The sequence below is a fragment of the Micrasema longulum genome, unplaced genomic scaffold, assembly GCF_059751315.1.
Source record: "Micrasema longulum isolate JH-2025_06_02 unplaced genomic scaffold, ASM5975131v1 h1tg000024l, whole genome shotgun sequence".
Taxonomy (NCBI): Eukaryota; Metazoa; Arthropoda; class Insecta; order Trichoptera; family Brachycentridae; genus Micrasema; species Micrasema longulum.
In genome coordinates this window covers 1,360,359-1,384,456 of record NW_028277232.1, presented here as the reverse complement: position 1 = coordinate 1,384,456, position 24,098 = coordinate 1,360,359, and the positions used below count along the sequence as shown (strand labels likewise).

The 24,098-nt window shown below is 32.2% G+C and overlaps 1 protein-coding gene across 1 annotated transcript; it reads left to right on the top strand.

The window, feature by feature from the left end:
- The first annotated feature begins 10,819 nt into the window (after positions 1–10,819).
- On the top strand, positions 10,820–12,610 carry LOC148285569 (uncharacterized). Its single transcript, XM_088243749.1, has one exon. The coding sequence runs from the start codon at positions 10,994–10,996 to the stop codon at positions 12,608–12,610; it is 1,617 nt and encodes a 538-aa protein (XP_088099875.1). The 5' UTR covers positions 10,820–10,993.
- Positions 12,611–24,098: the final 11,488 nt, after the last annotated feature.

The window sequence follows — 24,098 nt, the reverse complement described above, 5'->3', positions numbered from 1 at the left end:
TGCTAAGTAAATTTAAAGTTAAGTTATCGCGTGTCTAGTACCTTAATGCACTCGAATAACTATTCTGGCGGATATGTGTGTAGAGTAAATTTGTAAATATAGATATCCGGTAATGATTTGATTTGATTTGATTTAATTGTGCATTTCTCTCCCCTGCTTTTCATTTCCTTCGCCCTCCCTTCACGGGGCTCGCGGGCGCCACGCGTCGCGACGCCGCGCCGCCACCGCCGTTCGCCACACCGCCACTAATACGTTAAATTGTTTCTGATACCGTCTCCTTAGTTTAAAGTTAACACCGGCATTAAATAGGGAGGAACAGAATCGGTTACGAGCGAGTAACAGATAGCGTTGCAAGTAGATTCAAAATTAGTCTTGATGTGTGAAGCTTATCTATTCGTATTGTCTTATAACAAGATGTGCTATGAACGTCAGTACAATAGAATACATTATTTTGAGGCAAACGTTGAACTTTTCAAGGTAATGAGTAAACCTCAAAATGTATTTGCGACCAATACTTTTCCGGGCAAGTCCTATATCGTCATCATCATATCAATATCATATTCCTAAATGAGCCAAAAGATACGCTATCCATCGTTTCACCGAATTAGGCGTCGGCGTCATTACCCTTGTATCACATTTTACGAAGTGGCAGTTACTAACAAATGTTTTTCTGAATCGATATATATTTCCTCAGTCTAAACAACTATAAATAAAACGCTTGAACCTTCATTCCAAATTATAATTTTAATTTAATGTAACTGTACCTATATAAAAAGGTATCACATACTTTGTTTTTTTGTATTTATATTATATTTATTTTCTCTTGTTTGAAAGAAGAAAGGAGGGAAGGCTGATCTGGGGTACTCCGTATGAATCCGCTGGCGAAAAGATTTTTAAGACCGACTAAACAAAAAACTTTTTCATTTTATACGTTCTATTTAATTTAAGTTTGTAAGTAAAAATTCTTATTTATTTATTTACGGTACCGTGAACTTTTTACCGAATTACAATAAAACCAGTGAAAAAAAAATACAACAAAAAATAACATAATCTTATAAAAAGAACCAAAACATCGAGAAATGTATACAATGGTAAACAGTATTTACATATAAAAAAGAAATATTACATCTGTAACCAATATAAATATTTATCTTCATTAAAGAAGGTATTTACCTTGAAAAGAAAAGAAAAAAAAAGTGCTTTTTAAAAAGAAAGTTTAAATTTTATTCATGGTTTATATAAATATTAATATTAAACAATAATTTATGGAGGTTCATTGTAATTTATATGGAAATAAAAGACGAGTGATACTTAATCCACAAGTTTGAAATATCCAGTGACCGGTTCCATCGCTTTCCGGGACATCTTCGAGACTGGTATCTTTACTAAAGACTCTTTACCCTTTGTTTTTCAGAAATCATAATTGACAAAAATCACACTCACGAAGACGACACTAAAAATTAAAATAAAATACTTAAACTTATTAAAATAGCATTATACCAACACATTAGTTATCCCGAAAAAAATACTAAAAAATTATACTACTAAAAATACTAAATAATAAAAAATAAAAAAAAATATTTCTTGACATGTATAAATTTACATTATGTGTTTTGTATATTGTCGTGTCATAATATTTATAAATGTACTGATTTTAGTTTAGAAGAGACCCAACTTAAAACGGAATTTTTTTATGACAAAAAAAATATAATTGTGCTTTAATAAAATTGTGTATTGTGTATATTTTACAAAATAATGGTAATTTGTATTGCTGAATTATTCATCTTTGATTACCATTGTATTTATGGACTACATAATATTTACCTTTATATTCCATTGAACACTTTTTTTAACCATATTTTTGTAAGTACTTAATCTTATATTAAATTGTATTTGGCAGTTGTGCTGCATTGTACATTAAAATAAAAAAATAAATAAAACGTCAATATCAATTTTATGATGATTTTCATTGCCATTGACCGTTTCATAGTTCTAATTTTTAATGTGGAAAAATAAACAAAAAATGTCAAAAACGCATTTTAGGAGTGCATTTGAACTTTGAAAAGGATACTTCTACGTCCTAAGAACACTTGTTTTAAAATCAAAACCATTTTTTTTTTTTTTTAAATAAAAGACCTCATACAAATATTTAGGATGCTGTCTGAATAAAAATTGAATCACTTACAAGAGAATGAACGTCATAATAGAGATGGCGCGAGACTGCTTTTTCGGGTTCCGTAACCTTTTTTGCAGTAGAAACTTATATTAAGACCTCCAATAATAATAAAGTCTTATTTTATCTTATTTTATTTTATTTTATTAAATTTTATCTCTAATTCTTAATATTTTATATATATTTATATTTTCGACACTTGACACCCTCATTCCAACATAACACCCACTCACCCACCCTCTCACTCACTTACACTCACACAAACACACTAGTATGTATTGTACGTGTATTTAATGTATTTCTGTGGATATCTGTCATTGGTTTTATTCTCTGTATATTTTATTGTTATATTTTTGTTACATGTATTACTGTTGATATCCCAATAAATAATATATATATATATTTTTTTTTAAATGCGCATTGTACGATGTTACGTCTTTTTCTCACTCGTTAACTGCGTCGAAACGTGGACGCTCACTCAAGCCACTTTAAAAACATCGAAGCTTTTGAAATGTGGTGCTACAGGATCATAAAAATCTTCCGGTGGACATACAATAGTTAGAAACAATGACGTTCTCCGACAGATGATAAAAGATAAAGAGATAAAGAGCTACTAAAGATAATAAAGAAAAGATACTTTGGGCATGTGAAAAGAGGTGAGAAATGTAAAATTTTACCTGTCAAGGATTGAAGGAAGACGCAGTGCATCTGCACTATCTAGAAAGCGCATCCGTCGACTAAAGAAATTGCCTGACTAGTTCCATTGTAGCATTTATTCCTTGTTCTGGGTAGCTGCCAACAAAGTAAAAACTGCTGCGGAGATTTCCAACCCTTCTTCGGGGAGAGGAAAGATAAAAAGAAAAAGAAGATCTAAAATATGCGTTAATTGTCTGAGCCCATATAAAAACTGTTTTATTTTATGAGTTTCTTCAAATAAGTTTATGTGAAAAATGTACTCATATGAAAACGTTTAAGTTCAAACTTTGTTTGAAACTCTGTTAATTAACTAAAGGAAAAAAACCTAAACAATGTTTCGAGTATGTCCACATATTGGTAGACAGCCTGGATTTTACTCCCGAGGGAGTTATTAAAGTCTAAATTTATTGCGACAAAGAGTAAAAATATTACTGCGAAGATAATATGGAAGTCTAGGCATTAACAGGGCTTATGACCTGTCATTGGCGGGTTTGAGTGGTTAATTTTATGTCCTTGTCGCAACGAATATGTAAAAAAAACCTTTTAAGTTAATTAATTTATTTACGTAATGGATTACAATGTCCCTTGTTTTGCTATCGATAATCATAACAAGAGTACATTTTTAAAGATTAGATGAAATAAATCTCAGGGCACTTCAATCGATGCAGTATCTGTAAGAAGGGGTGTCATTATCTAACTTACTCCACTCTCGGGCTAAAATAATAATTTCCAATATAAATCAACCAACCCCCCCATCCCCCAATATTACAAGGAAATAAGTGATCTGTAGTAGAAATATTATCCTGTACAGTAGGTCAAAGTGTACTCTTTAAGCTGTACGTTTTTTTTTAATATTGGAGTCACAATGTACATAGATTGTATTTTGCAAATGAATTTGTTTCTTGTGTAACTGTATTTAAGAAGTCGATGGCAGCTACGTAAACTATCGTATGTTGAAAACGTAAACTTTTCAGGAGAAAAACTTAGGTAAAACTTAAACTTAGGTGAACTTTTTGTTCACCTAAGTTTAAATTTTCAAGCTATTGATTTCGATTTGGGATCATAATCATAAAAAATTAAGTGTTTAAATGACATTTGAAAATTATGAGATGTGTTTTTGTATCACATATCATTCACCGTCTTCGAAAAAGTTGAAAAGATTTGTTTTATAGGGACAATACCCTACGGGCCTTACTTATGGACTTAGTATAAAGTTACGCCAAGGCATAGAGGTAGAATAAGGATTTAAATATTATCCTTATTTTACCACTATAATAAGGATAGTATTCCCGGCCGTATTCTGCCCCTATGCCAAGGCGTAACTTCATACCAAGTTTATATGTAAGGCCCTACATAAAATATATATCGGACACATGAGCATAACTATTGCTGAGTTCATGGAGTCTGTTTAGTACGGTATAACAAGCATACACTGTCCGTGAATAGTTGCTATAAAACGATGGCACCTGTCTAGTAATTCTTCCAGGCACCCTAAAGTTGATGACAGATAACAGTTCTGGGCAATCCCATATTAAATTTTGAATAAATTTAATAGTTCTATAATTTGTCTTCTATCTTTAAGTTTTAGCAAATTTTATGTTTTTTAAAAGAAAATCATAATTTAAAAATTTATAACTAATTGCAAGTTTATGATTTAAAATTCAAGTATGAAATATATTGTTATTGTGTAGTACTACGCAATTATATCGATTAATTTAGTTTTGTTTCCATTATAATTATAACGGCTTAACTCGGGCACTGCCTAAAAAGCCATAATAAGTTCATAAATACATTTTATATAAAAGGTTACTTTATTTCATTTTAATATTAATATGATAAATATCATCGTTTTAAATTACAAAATCTGTATCTGCTACGTACACATTTAATTTTTTTAAAAAGCGATAGATTTCTCTGGATTATGTCTAGTCTGCCTAACTAGGTACAACCTGTTTTAAGGCAGACATTTTTATGTAAAATAAACAATAACATGACTACCTACTAGTTCATTTATTATACAGTTATAAAATATTAATTTATACCATTTATTATTTCAGAATGTTTTTGAGTAAATATTCAGATTTTTCTTAACCTAAACCCCTACTTTTTACAAATTTATTTATTTGAATCCGGGTCATGGTTTTGCAATGTTTGGGTAACAATTATTAAATATTTTGGGGACAAAAATATAAAATTTCTTTACCCAAATGTAGAGTTTGCGGTAGACCCCATGACCCATCCTTTAGTTTGACATCTGGTAGTGTGGGAGTGTTCCTTTTGGGATTTGGTAGAATAATTTACTTTTACAAACATAATTTTTCTAGAAATACTTAATTATACCTAATATATTAAATTCCTCGAGCAACTTGACGCTGGGATACCTAAAGGGCATTTTAAAAATTATTTTAACCAGCAATTTGTGAGCAGATTTGACAGGTTTTAATGTTGATTTATTAGTGCCTCCCCATCCTATTACGCCATAAGTCATAATTGAGTTACAAAATTAAAACACTATGCTTCTTTGTTAGTGGCTTGTTGGCAGGTGGCAAAGATGAAAATACAAAAAATAATAAAATACGCAGATACGAAAAATACGCAAACAGCGCAGTAACTTCGGTGAACGCGCATTTGCGGTCGCAGGCCCTACGGTATGGAATGCTCTCCCAGCAGACGTACGAAACTGTGAGAGTGAAGTGATGTTTCGGAAAAAACTTAAAACCCGCATGTTCTCTAAATTATTTAAATAAATCCTTAATAATAAATTATTTAAATAAATCCAAATTTCAAATTACATAAGTTAAAATTAAAATTATTTTGTAATATAATCACTTTGTAAAGCGCCCTTCAAGTATAATATTACAAAAATGGTGCTTTATATTTTATTCATAATAATTATAATGGTTTATGGAAAGTTGTTTAGAAAAATACAATACAACGACCAATTGAGAAAAAAATTTGATTTTTTTCTTGCAACTGGCTGGAATCGAACCCGCGATGCTACTTTCATTGTCGGCCGTCTATCCTACTGCGCCATGGCGCCTTTCTATATAAATATTTTCAAAAAATAAACCAAAGTATTTATATTATGACTATTAAAAAATACATAAGATCGCTTTCATTTCATTTGACTATATGCTCATAGCTAATAAGTACAAGACGTCCAATCTTTTAGGTTTTTCGTTTCTCTGGCAGGGAAAAACTTATCGCCATAAGACGGTGGATCCACACCCTTATGCTCGCCATTTAAAAACGTATCGGGATGGTAATGGTGATGGTGGCTTACTTATATTATATTACCTACCCCTCTGTTAACAGGCACGTTACCGATAAGTGCTCTAATTTACTTAAAAAACTTTTAGCGGGACATTTTTTTAACTCTTCATCATTCTGGAGACATTGCTGTAACGTCGTTCTACACTTCAGCAAAATACGAATAATTTCAAAACACAAAATCACTCGTTTAATACGTGTTCATACTGTTTATTAACCTAGTCTTGTATTGTATGCAGACTCGAGCGATACAAGGGTTAACTAACAGTACAAAGGTTTTTTAAAAAAATAAATATATTGGAATTGCTTTATTATTTACCTTGCTTATAATATACAAGGTTTATATCTCAAAAAGTGGATTTTTCTGCAATAAAATATCTTAAAATTTATGTAAACCATTGGGATCAGGAGGGATATATTAATGTGGGCTAATCAGGAACTTCTCAGCATTTGCTGACGTAGAGAGGAAACCACTTAAAACTCTTAAAGAGAAGCCGGCCTGTTGGCAATAGTCAACAGACCGTCCGTTCCACTAGAGGAGTGTTCGGCATTTTGTTCCCTACTTTGGTTTATTTTACCAATTGCCTGCACTGTATTGATCATGTATGATACTACCTTATTCTTATCTTTATTGCCTATCACCGATGGGATGTCGCATAGATCTTCACCCAGGCTTCTGCATCGCGCCTCCAGCTGTTGTCTTTGAAAGCCAAAAAAGGGGCAATGCATCAACAGGTGAGGGACATCTTGAGGAGTTTTATCGTCGCATGGGCAGCTGTCGATCTCAGAGAGCTTGAAGCGATGCGGGTAGCACATAAACCCACCATGACCCGTAAGCATCTGGGTTAACTCGTAGCCAGCATTCTGCATTTTTCTGAAATCATGGGAATGGAAAATGGTAGGGAAAAACATTTTAGTTACACTTCCGGTAGTCTCACTCAAATAACGATCGTTCCAGAGTTGAAGGATCTTGCTTTTTATTTCCTTTTGGCAAACCTGAGCGGAAAATCGGTGAAATCGGGGGCTGTTTTCTGTTTGGAGTACAAAGGTTAGCCACACATAGAGTTAGCGGATTTTGAGTATTAAACGTAGTATTAAACGTAGGAATAGGCAGAGAGGATAGAACGCCATACCACTATGTATTTGCATACATACCTCGCGGAAGCGAAGAGGAATCTACATTCATACATCTTCTCATGCACGTTTTTGCTTGCATGTTTTTCAGAACTTCTTGGATTTAGTAATGCCATTTTTTTTTCGGTCTTCTTCGTTTTCCGTAAATCCTTTTAGCCGTTCTATCGCCGTTTATTCACTCTGTATGTCCTAACCAAAGCAGCCCTCATTTGACGCCTGATTTTGTGGATAATGCTTGTCTTAGTCTCACATAATGCGCGAATCTTGGCATTTGTACACCTATCACACTTAGTTTAACCACACATTCGCCTGAGAGATCGCATTTCGACCGCATTCAGCATAGTTTCATCCTTGTTTTTCCAATTCCATACTTCACTCCCGTACATGGGTGTTGGCACCAGGACTCCACTGTGAACGGGAAATTTTACGTATACTTTTTTTTAGTCGTAGACTTTTGTTACCAAGAATTGCAGGTCCTCTTTGTTGCTAGCAAAAAACACGGCATCATTAGCATACAAAAGACAGTTGACAGTTTAACAGTTTGACAGGCGCCATGGCGCAGTTGGTTAGACGGCTATGTGAAACTGACAAACAATTGGTCTGGGTGTTGTGGTGTATTTTTCATTACCTCCTTCCATATCCCCTCTATCCTACCTGCTGACAAGCCTCAACATAGAAGCTTAGCGAGTTATTCCTTTAAAAATAAAAATAAAAACCACTATTTTTTAAACTCATTCTTAAGTTTTTCATCTCTTCATACAGTTATCGATATATACGTCAAACACTAAAAGAAAACAATTATCTCGTCTTGTTTCGCACAAGCAGTGTCCGGCTTTAGGAGCTGTATGGCGAACTCCCCAGAGCAATCTGTTTATCTTGATAACTCCTTAGGTGGTAAAATCCAATCTTTTTTATTTTTTCAATTTTTTTTATTTAAATCTTAAAGTAGGGCACACATATCATACATATTGTTATGTGTGTTCTAATAATAACATTGCAAATATATTTAATTTATAAATTGTTTATCACATATGTCTTGACCATTATTTTAAATTTTGATATGTTTTTTTCTTCATAAATATTTTTTTCATTTCGTAATACTTTTTAATTGCTTTAAATAAAATTGAATTTTGTGACTTTGCCTTTTTCCTAAATGGAAGTCTAATTTTGTTCTTTTCTCTAGTATTGTGATCGTGTTCATGCTGGTTCCGATCAATTTTTTTCCAAAATTCTGTTTTTTTATTAGAGTTTATAATTTTATGAACAAATATCATTGTATTGTAAAATATTCTTGGTTTATATGTTAATAATTTCATTTCATTTACCATCGACTTTACCCTCGTATATCTGTTTTTTTTCAAAATGATTCTAAAGGCTTTATTTTGTAATACAGTTAGTTTATCTATGTTTTCTTTGTTTGATAAAAATAAAATGCTACTACAGTAGTTAACGTGTGGTTCAATAATTGCTTTGTAAATAGTTTTGCAGGAGTCCTTATCAATAAATCTTCTGATCCTTCCCAAAATTGATTTTTTTTTTGCAATCTTATTTATTACCAATTACCAATCTTTGTCTGCAAACTTTTTGACAAATTCAAAATATTTTTGGTTTTTTCTCAACCGTTGTTTTTTTTAACTCTTGTGTGGCTGTGAAGTCACACTAGTCGACATAGGACACAAGACTTGATATATCTCTCTATTTTTTTTAATGATGAAGTGGTATTTTTTATAATCTTCAAATGGACATTTTCACACCGGATTTGGAAAGTAAAATTTGTAAACAATATTTTGAGTTTGTCCAAATTTATGTTTAACTTCACAAACATCAACAGATGAAAGAATTGAAGGAATATGGATGATCATATATCGACAGAATAGTTAACGTTACACAGTGTGTAAAGTGGCCACTTAAACCAGCCATTGACAGGTCATAAGCCCTGTAGATGCCTAGAATTATATATTACCTTCTCTTTAATGTTCTTCATCTCTGTTGTAATATGTTATTAAAATTTGAAAAACTATGTTGGATGTCAATACAAAAAATATATATATATATATTATTACGCTACGCGAAGAATGGATGTCCGCTAATTCAGCAACACATATGTATAAGACAGAGCATGAAGATAGAACTCATAATAAATAAGACAGAGACGCTATTTTGTGGTGGATGTTGAGTATAACAGAATCAGTCGGTTTATTACAGTGATGGGGGACGCACGCGCATAATATAAGTGGCGAATTCATGATTTTAAATTTATTTTACTATAACAAGGCTAAATTATATGGTTATTTGCATAAATTATGAATAAGGAATTGTTAAACAGTATGTCTTGTTTTTTTTTTCAAATGTCTGAATTTCAGTCTTTTACTAGCGGTAACATGATGTTACATCACCGTGCGCACAAGGATTATTTACCACAGCTTTTTAAGAGTAATAAGGGTTCTAAAACCATCAACATATTATTATTGCAAAACATTATATTTTATTATCTAAATAATCAATTATTCTGTGACTTTAATAATAACTTATACGGTATGATACCTATATAAGTTAAATAAAATATTTTTTATTATAAAAAAGACGCAGATTCGGATATAAATGTTTTTTTTAAATATTTTATTAAAAATAAACCTTGTATCAGATAGGTACCTATCGTGTACCAAATACCTAGTTGCAGTATTAGAATTTTAAACATATTTTCAGAATTGAAAATAACATCTTTAAACATTTTATACTTTACAGGTGCAGTGTTTTGGAAAAACTATAAGAAATTTGTATACTTTTTAAAAATACGTCACCGCGAGCTTTCGTCTTATTTTCTCAGCACAGATTCGGGGCAATTTATCATCTAGAAATACTACAAGCTGGCGAGCCTTTCACGGCACTGGCAAACCCCTTTTCTGAGAAAATAATGCTTTTTTGGGTGTGATCATTTTACGTTATTACTTAATATATGAAATGAGTCGAAATGGAAAAATAATTTATTTGAATCTGAATTTAAACAGATTAATTTGATTCTGATTGAGTATCCTCCACATATCTATGCATCTAAAGCTATCTACTACTTTTATTAAAATAAAAAAACTGCAATAAAATTAAGTATGAAACAGACAAAAAATGAGTAGGTAGGTACCTAGGTTTTTTTATTTCGATAAAAAGGAATGAAATCAATTATTTATCAACAAGCTAATCTCAAAGTTGCGTAATAAGAAAGTCGCTCGAGTCAAGTAAACTTCCAAAGTTTTAACCGTCCGTAATAAAGTCAACCCTGGCGGGCATTATCACGACTATATTATTATTTTCAGGTCTCGCTCGACCCCAACCCCTTCGTGATAAGGATGCCATTAAATCTGTCATTGGCTCCAGCGGGCGGGGCCCCTCCCCGTCGCCATCCTTATTGGCCGCTCCGGAACGGCTACGCCCTCGGCTCCGCACTCGGAACCGTAAGGACGGAAGAGTACAACGAAATGCTTATTTTATATAAGAGTACTCCGCGTGCTCCTGGCATTTGTCAGTGCGACTCCGGGAACAGCACGTGTCAGCTCGATGACTCAAATTCGCGGACGTTAACAATTTTCTCGTAAAAACTTTTGAACTTCCTTGTGTATATTGTGAACGTAAAACATTTTAACTGGTGTCAGACTCGAACGTTTATGTTTATGAATAATACTATTATGTGTCTCCTACATTTTACAAAATTCAAATCGGCGAATTAAAATGACAATGGACATTCAAAAAGTGAACCGAAGTGACACTTCCGCGACAGAGTTGAACATGCCGCCGCTACCGCAAATTGTAGGTGAAAATAAATCGATTGATCAATATCAAACTAAAATCGGTCACCAATTCTCACCTAGCAATCAAAACAGGACCAACAAGCGGTCGTTCGATGTTGCCTTTCTGATGATGCCCGACGAAAAAATGAAGCAAAAACAATTGGAAAAGCAGTTACGAGTATCTAAAGAAATATTTACCGACTCTCATTACGCGCGAATGGAAGCGGACAACTTCAGAAAAAATTACGAATATCTCAACAAATCCCAAGTATTCTCCCAAAAATTTACCGAAGACTCCAAAGGCACCGATTTATCTACAGCATCGTGCTATGGTGACAAGTATCGTCAAAATAATAACGTTTCTCCCCAATCGAACCAAGACCTAAATATCGACGTGGGCACTGAGGAATTTGCTACTAAAAGTGTGCTAAGTGATTCGGATGTTTCAGATATGTCACGATCCAGACCGAACTCTACCGAAAGCTTTTCCAGACCGGTCCGAGTGATACACGAATCACCATATAGAAATAAAGTTTTCGACGACCCTTCCTTGATATCACAAATCCGGCCAGCTTTTGAACAAAATGAACGGTATCTGGCTTCCAGGTTGTCCGATGTCAACCCGAGAAGCGCATTTACCAAAGTTAACAACAGTTTCCACGGAACCACCGCTATACCCCCTGCTCCATCTCCGGGTCATTCAGAGAGCCCGGATAATCTCAGCTACCAGAATTCAATGAGTCCACCGCTGACAACTGCGAGTCCGCCCATGTTAAGTAATATTTTTACCAAAAACGCACATTTCAAATCATTAATACAAACAAACCATCCTTTACTTTCAACTGCAAATCCGTTTTTAAAAAACCAAGGACTTCATCCGTATCAACAATTTTCCGACCATCAAGGAAATGCTCAAAATAATTTGGAAAATGCGTCATTTACTAAATCTTCTCCGACATACAACCTATCGCACAAAACAAATGAAAACGATAAACAATCGCATTATTCACAATCAAACAAATTCGGTAATTTACTTCCATTTCGTTCTGACTTACCGCCATATTTACAATCGAATCATTCCTATCCGTTTCCGATTCAAAATTTTCATCATCCGGGCGCGGAGTTCCTGAAGTTCCAGCAACAAGGGGAGGCGATGAATCCTCTCATGAGGAACCCAGCAGCCGCCATTCTGAGCACTCTTCTGCCACCTTCCCTCGCTACATTATCTCTGCCGGCGCAAAATGTTTGCGCCAAATGCAACATAAGCTTTCGAATGACTTCTGACCTGGTATACCACATGAGATCTCACCACAAGAGCGAAGTTAACTACGACGCCACGCGCAGAAAAAGGGAAGACAAACTGAAGTGTCCGGTTTGTGCGGAAAGCTTCAGGGAACGGCATCACCTCACCAGGCACATGACTGCTCACCAAGACAAGGAAGGAGATATCCTGGACCAGCATTTAGACCCAGCAGAGGCTGGGAGCTCGGCCTTTTGCTCTAAAGGAAAGGCATCCAGACCATACTTCGCACACTCCAATGGAATGCAATCGAAGTAATTTGCAAAACGTAAACTTCCAATCACATATTATATTAATTATTGTTGATTTTAAGTGCTGTGCATTCTGTTACGAAAATATCAAATTTTTATTTTATAGTTGATAATTTATTCATTTCACATTATTTGTATGTAAATATTTTATTAAGTAATTTAAATAACGGTTAAAGGTTATAAATCAAATTATTTCTAAGAGTACCTATGCAAAAAAATCGATGAATAATTTACACTTAAAAATAAGGTACGCGTCAAATGATATTACTTATTTAAGATTGTATAATGACAATTCATTTGACCTTACTCCTGTTATTAAAAATTAAAACCTGTTGCGATTTAGGAAATGTTATTTTGTTTTAATACATAATATAATTTGTATTAAAATTTTAGGGGCAATATTAAATTTTGTAAATTAAAAAGTCAGTTATTTGTTATAGATAGTAATAAGGCAAACTTTTCTCTTATAAAAATTGCAATAAATCATGTAATATGAAAAAGTGATTTTGTGATAATTCATCAGAACAGGTGGTAACTTTGTAAGGTGTCAACTGAATATATACTTTAAGACACCACCAATGTCAAAATAAAAATATATGTAATGAAAGTTCCCAGAATTTATTTGCATGCCAACAACTACCACATCCTTATTTTTTTCATAAATAAACTAGGACACTACCATTTCAATGACTGTACATTCTAGGTATAATGTACACAGTCATTAAAAATGTTTCAAAATCAAAACGAACTAAGAGTGCGGCAAGGAGTAGCAGGTGCCACTTTCAACAGTATGAGGCTGTCTGGAGATCGGAAATTAACTCAGTAAAAACCAAATGCCACCGATATAACGCCTGCAAGACACCTATTCTCTCCTACGGATGCGAATCCTGGCACATCACTAATATCCAAAACAGCGAAATACTGAGTTTCGAGAATACGTGCCTCAGAAGAACCTTGATTGTGCGGTGGTTTGACGTAGTGAGGAATGAAGTAAAAACAGAATGGACCCAGAGAACTCCGGTGACAACTATCACTAAGCAGAGGAGATACGTTCGGCTGGGCCATAAACTGCGGGTGTCTTCCGAGAGTCTTGAGGTCCTGGACATCCACTGCTGACTGTTCGCCGGCAGTTTTTTCACAACTATGGGACGCGAACTTGACTTGAGAGGACGCACAGGAGCTGGCAGCCGATAAAGACGCATGGAGGCCCTTTGTGGATACCATATGCTCCAACCAGGGAGCTGAAATAGAATGATGATGAGAAATTGTTTAAAATAAATATTGTAATGTAATGATTGCAAAGTGTTTTTCTAATTCGACATCTGATAGTATTTTTTTTTTCTGCGACAAATTTTGTCCGCCTCTAGTCAGCGAGTTTGCATACCATGCAAGAGATCTCGGGTTCGATTTCAGTCATGACGGTCATAAAATATTTCTTTTCAAATGTGTTTTAAACTAGAATATTTTATAGTCCCTGGACTGGCACCCGAAGCGTAAGACTTGTAATGATCACGTTACATATGTGTAACCAAAATTATCCAGATACGCTTCGATTGATGTGCCAATGAATTGCCCTATGCACCATTGGATGCGGAATGGGAACAATGATCGAGATAAAAAAACAGTGAAGGGGCGAATTTTTATTTATTTGACTGCAATAGTTGATAATTTGATTAATTTCATTTATACAATTTGAAAGAAAAAAAACACGAAAAAATATTTTAATTCAAAGGAAAATTCTGTTATCTGTACGAAAAAATATATACCCATTTTCGTTTATTTGCATGATTTTTTTCGAAACATTTTAACTTACAGGTTACCGACGAAGAAAGTTAAAAATTTTATACCAAAATAATAATTTTCCTTCAGAAAAATCGATTTATTTTATAGACAATTGAATAATTGTCCATTGTTATCGGGATCCGAGAATGGCAAAAACCTTTTTTTATTATACTAATACTCCTACGACACATTAGTTGTCCCCATTGGGATAAGCAGAGAGGGTAAAACTAAGTAAACTTTAGCAAATAGACATGTCTATTATGTTTATTGTATCTTTTTTTAAAAATAATTATGTTAACAATCTTGTGGAAAGAAAACGATTACAGGGACAATGAAATATTGCCGTGTAGAATCATTTTAAACCAGTATTTTTGTAGACATTGCCAGAAACACAACCTGTGACGCGGGACCTCGCGCGCGGCAGGCGCTCTGCTGAAACTCCGTTCGATTTCCTTTTCAGGACATTAATTTAGCTGTCGAATCAAAAACGCGCTTCTAGGATTTCAGTTCTATTAAACACACAAAACTGTATTCTTCATCCGGCTCAATTGGGATAAATAATATGTTATAACTACATTATGGCATAATATATTATACTGTGCACATCAATGGAATAAAACACCCCATAAATATTTGAAAATTTTATCATTAATAGATATTTTGAGTTGCATATGACATTTAACTATAAAATATATTTTATTACTTACTCAGTACACTCAACAATTTTTTTGAAAAAGTGCTCCATACTAGATTTGTCGAATTTATTAAAAAGAATGGGGGTTTCGATCCATACCAATATGCTTTTCAAAAAAAATAGTCATACGACAGCAACGTTTGTAGACGCTATGAACTAGATAAAGGTAAATACGTGATTCCAATTTTTATCGACTTATCTAAAGCCTTTGACACTGTCGATCATGACACTCTATTATGCTCGCTATTAAAATTGGGTTACAGGGGAAATTCCTTAAAGCTAATAGAAAGCTATTAAAAGGGAAGAAAGGCAACGACAAAGAATCTTAATTATATGAGTGATAAAATACCTATAACTATAGGGGTCCCTCAAGGGTCTATATTAGGCCTCCTATTGTGTTTATTGTATATTGATAACCTTAGACATTCAAATGTATCAGGGAGGTATTTTGTTTATGCAGATGATACTCTATTGATATATAGTGGTGATAATGAAACCCAACTGCAAAACAACATCAATGAGGATCTGAATAAATTTATGTACCGGTTAGATAATTACTTATTAACAATAAATACAAATAAGACTAAATATATGATAGTAAAACAAAAAGACAAACGCCCCATAAAACCTAACCTAATAATTAAAATAGAGAAAATTAAACTAACAGAAAATGAGCAAATTAAACAAACAGAAAATGTAAAGTACTTCGGTTGTGGATGAAAAATTAGCATGGACAAAACATATCAAAGCAGTTAAAAAAAACTAGGTCCAATTATTGGAATAATAAGAAGAACAGATGTCTTTGACAAAAGTACAAAATTATTGATATACAATGCTTTTATGCTTCCACATTTTGTATATGGATTAATAATATGGTCACAATGTAGTAAACAGATGCAAGAATCAATACAAAGAACATTGAATAAAGCACTTAAATTAACATTTAATTTTGGTAAATATACTAGAACCACAGATTTATATAGAATAACAAAAATGCTCAATCTAGAGGAATTGATCTACACAGAAAAAATAAAAATGATATTTATGATGAAAAATAATAAATAAAAGACAAATATTAAATTTAATTTTAACTACAACATACATAAAATAAATACAAGAGCATCAAATAATTTAACTTGCGAATAACTTAGGACCAACAGAAAAAGAAACGTTTTTTTGTATACAGCAATCAATTTTTACAATTCACTTTCTAATGATCTAAAAAATAAACAAAACATGTATGTACTTAAAAAACACCTAAATAAAACAGTTCTTACAGCTCGTGTGACGAGTGATATGTGATGTTATTTTATCAAATTTTTATTTAAACTATTGTGTTATTATATATAATATCCCCCTCATACCAGCACTTTCGCTGATTGGGAATATTTCGTACAAATAAAATATGTAATATAATGTAATATGTAAAGTTTCAAAACCTTCTATTTTGTCATAAATAAATAAATAAAAATACTAAATTGAATGTAATCTAGTATTTTTACTTTTATAACAGACTGAATACGTTTTGGCATGGAATTAATTAAATTTGGACAATTTTATATTATTTCATCGTCCCAAAGCCACACCTGCGCCTACGGTGCTATTCTGAACCACTTTCGTGGCCGTAGAAAACACGTTTATCTCACGTGTTTACATACAAAATACGCGAGACAAAAGTTTTTTTTTCGGCCGCGAGAGCGGTTGAAATATCACCCCTAGGCCCCGATTACAATGGAAAGTTAACATTTATCTTCAGTTTTATCTACAAAGTAAAATTAAGTTTTCTTTCCTCTAAACATGTTAAGTATAGGTTACCGACGAAGATACTTTAAATGTTTATGCAAATATACTCATTTTCGTACACAAATATCGGTTAATCTTTTTAGACAGTCGAGATAACTCTGTTTACTTCCCATTGTAATCGATTATAAACTATATCATCGTCGGCACATACCGAGACGGCGCGGCGTAGACCTTAGAGTAATAATTCGTGACACGTTTATAATTTTATTTTCTTATTCTTTAAATTTAAATTTATCTTGTTTCTTTTAACTTTTTTTTTATAACTGTAAATAAGTATGTTTATTTTTATTTTATTTGCAAGTTTCTATGTGCCTAACAATTGTTAATTGCTTTTATTTTGATACGGATAGTGTACTAAGTCGATATCTTACACCACTGTGGAAAAAATTTATTGACTGTTTTCACAATTTTCGTTCACGTGTATTCTTATTTTTTTTATACAATATTTGTAAAAACTGTTGTTTTTTCCCAAATAAAAATAAATAAATAACCCTTTCGCTATATTGTATAGAAAGCGTTGCAGGTTTGGTTTTTGGTTTAACATCAAACGTGTAATGGACGGTTCGTCGTTGCGCTTGCGATTCTCGACTTGAGTACCTGTGACACATTATTTTGCTGAAAAATTGTAGATTACTTCTTTATTGATAATCCTAAATGGTTTTGTCCGTATCGGCGCTTCTATTAGCGGGTCACTTTAGTTAAAGTCTGAACTCCATACTGTCATTTGCGCCGCTATTTAAATATCTAAAGGATTGTAAGGCACTTACAAAATAAGTAGACCTAATCAATGACGTATAATTAATTTATCTAAATGATGTAATTCTGAAAACCCTTACGATTTCAGTTGAGAGGCACCTCTCTTTTATCGGCCGAGAATTCTTAAGATATTGTAATAGCGTATTTAACCCTCAAGGAAAAAGTCAATAAATTCAAATCAGACATAATTTTTATTTTTTTATTTCCTAAATATTTATGAAGAAAAAAACATATCAAAATTTAAAATAATGGTCAAGACATATGTGATAAACAATTTATAAATTAAATATATTTGCAATGTTATTATTAGAACACACATAACAATATGTATGATATGTGTGCCCTACTTTAAGATTTCAATAAAAAAAATAAACACAAAACATAAGTACAGTTCTTTTAAAATAGGTTTGTACTAAAATATTTTAAAACGGTATTTTTAAAATAATTATTAAACGCATAATTCAATCTAAAATTTATGGAAAATATCACTAAATTTATATGGTTTAAAATACTTGTATTGCTATTTAAAAACCAAAATTTAACTCATTTTTAACAAATTTTACTTAAATAGGTACTTCTTAGTTTTTACATAAGTACCTACTAATATAGAATGTACGTACGTACATAAGTTTGGTCAAAATTTCAAGTGACGTAATCTGCCGGTCAAAAAGTAATTACATTTTATTCACGTAAAACTTTTTATGATATTTTTTATCAGAAATACCTTAAAATAATAGTTTTAGTCAAATGTTCATTACCATGATTTTTTGATAGAGCGATTTAAAAAAAACGATGTTTTAAAAGGGTAAAACCGTCCAATTTCCTTACTTTTTTATAGCTTTTTTATCAACTTTTTATTTGCTTTACACCCAACTTTGGAGTTGGGACTTGTGTCCTCATAATACAATAGTAAATTTCATTCAAAAAATACAAAAAAAATTGTCACCTTACAAGCGCGAAGTATACCTTCGTAAATACAACCGGGTTGAATTGAATCGGGTTGTGATCCCGTGGCTAGTGTTGCGGACTCACGGGTCAAAAGTCCGAGGTTGGAACCCCACTCTACCCCAACTTGATTTCCATTTTCTAAAAGTGAGTTATTTACATTTCGTTGAAAATGGCCACCAAAATTGAAATATTTGGGTAAATTATAAGAACGCTAATATTTAACATATTACAACAGAGATGAATAACCCAAATGAATAACCCAAATGAATAACCCAAATGAATCAAATGCCCAAATACTTCATTAATCAGATAGTGCTAAATAAAAATTTTAATGAAGATAAATAAAAAAATAAATTAAGGCTGCCATTTAAAAATAAACACAGAATCTCAAAATTGTATAATGTATAAAGGTTTGAAAATGCATGAAGAGATTCCTGAATGTATGAAGAATGAAAAAAGTTTGAATGAATTACAAAAGAAATGTTATGACTACTGTAAAATTATGTCAATAGACATGTAAGTAAAATAAGTGTAAATATTATTTTATATACTATGAAGCGTAATGTAAGCTAACTTAAAAATAAATTTAAAAAATAAAAAAAATGTTACATCTAGTATAAGGTACACGTATATTTTATCAGTCAGCGCTTAAGAAAATGTTTATAAATTCCACCAAATTAAATTATAAATATAAATTCCACAAAGGAAAGGTTGTAGTAAATTAAAGATTTTAATTCTAAAGGAGAATAGGCAAGGAATCGGATAAAAACGGATACCCACAACATACTCGTAATTTACAAAATGTACGATTTTTTTTCTTAAATCCCTACCTCTCTTGGTATTATTTTAATTATTACGCCTGTATTGTATAACTCACACTTACGTCTTCTTAAAAATATTTTTTTATAAAAAGAAAATTTTTCGAAATTGCGCATTATAACATTGCAGTTTTTTATATGTTTTGATTATCATTTTTATATCATGCATTATATAAATGAGAAAATGACTTTTTATACAGAATAACGTAAAAAAACACAAGGTAGGTTACGTGAAGGAAACGTGCTATTTTGAAAAAATATTTATTACTTTATTCGCATATATATTTACATATTGTATTATTAATACCCGAGAGACAAAAAAATAGCTTTCTCATTAATAATATGATATATTACGTAATATCGATAAAAAAACGACTTATTTCTAACTGCAAAAACGAAAATGCGCTTAAATTGTTTTAAAATATTCATGTTTTTATGCAGGGGAAAGGGTACAGTTGCTGGCAGTGGCACAGTTGCTGGCAGTGGCACAGTTGCTGGCAGTGGCACAGTTATTAGCAACTTTTATATTAATTTATAAAAATTAAATTAGGAAGCCATGAGCCTTTTAAAAAAATGCGTTCTGGTACCACATTAATTCCTAGTTTAATAGATAAACTTAACGTTGCTTAAAAATGGCGCATTTAAAAAATCCATTCAACTTTTGACAGAACTAGAGAAAATGCGCCTGTTTACTAACAAAAAAATTATTTATGAATTTCATCTTGTTTCGTGACAAACTGGAATAAAATGCAAAATAACAACATTTTGAAGGCCAGGGATGACCAAATGGTATATTAATTAATGTTAGTAAATATAAGTTTAACCACTTACCGACTTTTTATGTCTATCGGTTTCGAGACGTACCCGTCTCTTCGTCAGGGCTCTCACAACACCAACATGCAAATACATCTTCCTCTTTCATCATAATTTTCCTTTCCGCACCCAGTGATGCTTGGGGCACTGCATTGGTTAACCAAATGTAACGTTTTTTACCATCTGTTACATGAATGTAAGGTAATCAATATTTAGGTTTCAACTAATTCACGTCCACCCCCTAGTAATCGGACCCAGGTCCTCAGGAATGGTAGACGAAGACGTCAACCACTACACTACGAGGGGGACTTACCTCTACTCGATTTCCTTTTAAGTAATATAATCGTTCAGAAAATTGGTCCAGCCGAATGAATCTCACCCACATGATAAATGTTTCGGCTCTTTCCTTTCACAAAAGACAATAAATGGAAGAGTAAGGCAATGTGGATGTTTAAACATAGGCAAAATGGTGAATGTTATACAGAGTGCAAAGAAGCCACTCAAACCAGTCAATGACAGGGCATAAGCCCTGTAAGAGACGAGACTTCCATATTCCCTTTTTAAAAGTGTTTTCCCTCTCCGTCACGTGCTGGTATTTATTTGACTCACAATTTCTTACAACCTGAGTAAAAACAAATAAAAAATACAATTGTACAAAATTAAGTAATAAAGTAAATATATAAAAAGTTCAGAAAATACAAACAGTAAAACTAGAATTGTTTAGTCTGGCCAAAAACAAATAAAAAATTAATACTCATTAACATTTTTTTTAAAAAACAGAAACAGTTATTTGAAAATGAAGTAAACAAATAAAAAGTTTTAAAAATACCAGCAGTAAAAATGTTTTAATAGTTATGGTGTCTATTTCTAACGTTACTTACATTAAAATATTTTTTTTTAGAGAAAAATAAATATTTGCGTTCTTGTGATTTGCCCAGTTATTTAATTTTGAGGGCCATTTTCAACAAGTTGTAAATAACTCACTATCAGAAAATGCTAATCCAGTTGGGGTAGAGTGGGATTCAAACGACGGACCTTTGATCCGTGAGTCCGAGACCCTTGCTACAGGACCACAACCCGATTCAATTTTTCAAAAATACAAATTCAAAACTTAACTAATCTTTAGAGGGTAAAGAAGCTAAGAATAACACCACTGACTGGATACAAAGAAAAATCTAAATACTCATTGAAAAATACATAAGTAATAAAAGCATTTTTTGCATGGTACACAATAGTGAAATCACCATAAATAATCGTATTACATGGGAAACGAGAGCAAGAATGGCACCCTCGCCTCGCCTCGCCTCGCCTGCATGATTATTTTATACATCGGATATATATCGCGGTATTTATCGCAGTAGTTCCATGTCGAATGGTTTGATATCGAACACACGCTAAACAATACTGAAAGCGTACGAGTCAAAACTTGACATATCTATTTAGACTTGCCCATAAAGTTTTCTATATCGGCGGGGAAAAGCGAAGACCGATATTGGCGTTGTTTATGGGTCAGAGGGAGCGCCGGCTCGATCTAGACCCTAATGTTGCTACGGTGGAATTTGCGTGGCAAATCGGTTTCCGTTTGGAAATAATACTCGCATCCATTCATAATAATATGAAGATATATTTTCTATAAATGTGTCTTGCGAGGGTAGCACGATTGTTAATTCGCATACAAAAAGATTTCAGTGGTATTCTTTTGCAAAATACATACTTTTGATAACCAAAGTAATTACATCATACAATTTTTAATATTTTTGATATTTTTATTCGTATTTTTAAATTTAGTTATACTTTTACCTTTACGGGTTACATTCATTATACATTTTTTTAAATTCATGTTTATAAACATATACGGCAAATCGGCCTTTTTCAAAAATTTATAATATTAATATTTTAATAATAATAATAAAAATGCATATGCACTTTTATTCCAAATTTATTTATACATTTTTACCAGTGACCGGGTTTCGTCGTGAATGACATCGTCAAACTGGTGGGGGAATAAACAAATGTCTATGTTATATACAAGTGCAAGCATGTGTTGTAAATAATGATTTCATATAATTATGGAAATAAAAGACTTTAAATTAAAATAATTTAAGTACAAAGTAATAACAATCGTATGAATTTGAGGTTTGTTTGAATGTATATAATAAAATCGGTTTATAAAAAAATATATAAATAAAAGTAGAATCAAACCATAAACGTATTTTTATTATTATAATTAAAATTCAGTTCCACCAAGAAATGTCAGTAGAAAAATTCAACCTATTAACATATTTGGTTTAATTTAAATGTATAAATATATAAAATCTGCCTTATACCTAAGATTTACAAACAAAAATTATACAATATATTCAGTAGAAAGTTGAATCAATTTTAAAATAACTGTAAAAATCAAATAAAATAGTAAAATATATTAAAGTAATAAAACAAGAAAAGTTTTTTTTTTTATACAGCTACTGTAAATGATAATATTTTTACATATTTTGTGAAGATTGTCGGAGTCTTCTGTTTAGTTTTGTCTGGTTGTTTATTGTATAATTTCAGCATCTGGTTTGTTAGTCACGATTGTCCTCGTCTCGTATTATTCTTATATTCTTATTGTATGCCCATGTTTACTACAATTTTTAAAACAATTATTTAAATTTTAAATATTTATAAACAGATTAATGTTTGGTAAATTGGTTATTATTGTAATATCAGTAGTATCTATTTCCTATGCATAACTGAATTAGTATGTTGAACCAAGATAGATAGTAAGTATGATTGTATACAATGTTTCAGGGGTCTAAAACTAATTACATTTATTCTCCCTTAAAAAAGGGAATTTATATTTATCTAAATAATGGTATGTACATTAAACAACGTTTTATGCTTAAGCCAAAAATATTACGTTTATAATATCTTTACACTTAGGAAGTGACATATTCCAGATATTAATATAGTCTGCAAGTTTGTTGTCAGAGTTTTGCATTCGATCTATAGAAGTATTGAATCCAAACACAGTCCGGCTGTTATAATAAAAAAATGTGGATGGTTTCTCGTATTTCTGGTTGAAGAATAAAAATACATATAATTTCCATCAAGAAGAGACAGTCTAAAATATTATTTAAGATTTTGTGTAAATTGATCAGATCAAATAGTTTTCTCCTATTGCTCGGCTATAATAAATTTAGTTAACGAAGCAAACAGGCAGGCGCCGTGACGCAGTTGGTAAGGCGGCTTACTGTGACTCTGGCTTCGCGTGTTCGATTCCCGCCAATTGAAAGAAAAAAGTCCAAGAAAGATTTTTTCTCAATTAGTCCGGGTATTGTGGTATATTTCTCAATACCTCCTTCAATATCCCCTCTATCCCAAATGCTGACAAGCCTCAAAATAGAGGTTTGGCGGGTTTTTCCTCTTCAAAAAAACGTAATAATAATTGATTATAATGCCAATAATCCCATGATGCAATTATTTAGAATTTTCCATAATTACAACAGTTACATGAAGAAACATATCTTCAAGAAACTGAAAAAAAGAATTAAAAACTATGTAGCCAATACACACAAGGGCAATAAAATAATGGTATCCAATATATTCATAAACACGACATAAATAAGACTTCGAGCAAAACCATGCTAATACATCTTCATCCCACACTGTTTTAGTCGCAAAGAGATCTACGAAAATCTATCCCAAAGAATTCCAAGTTATGTGACGAATTGACTAATCTATACATTTTAGACATTGGAGCATAAAAAACAAAGGTTTCTCTTAAAAGATTTAATAAATAGCAGATGTTGACTTCTGGTGACATGGTTGAGAACGTGAAAATAAATACATTGCAACAGAGATGGGACATCACATACAGATGCTATTACCTCTTCAATCTA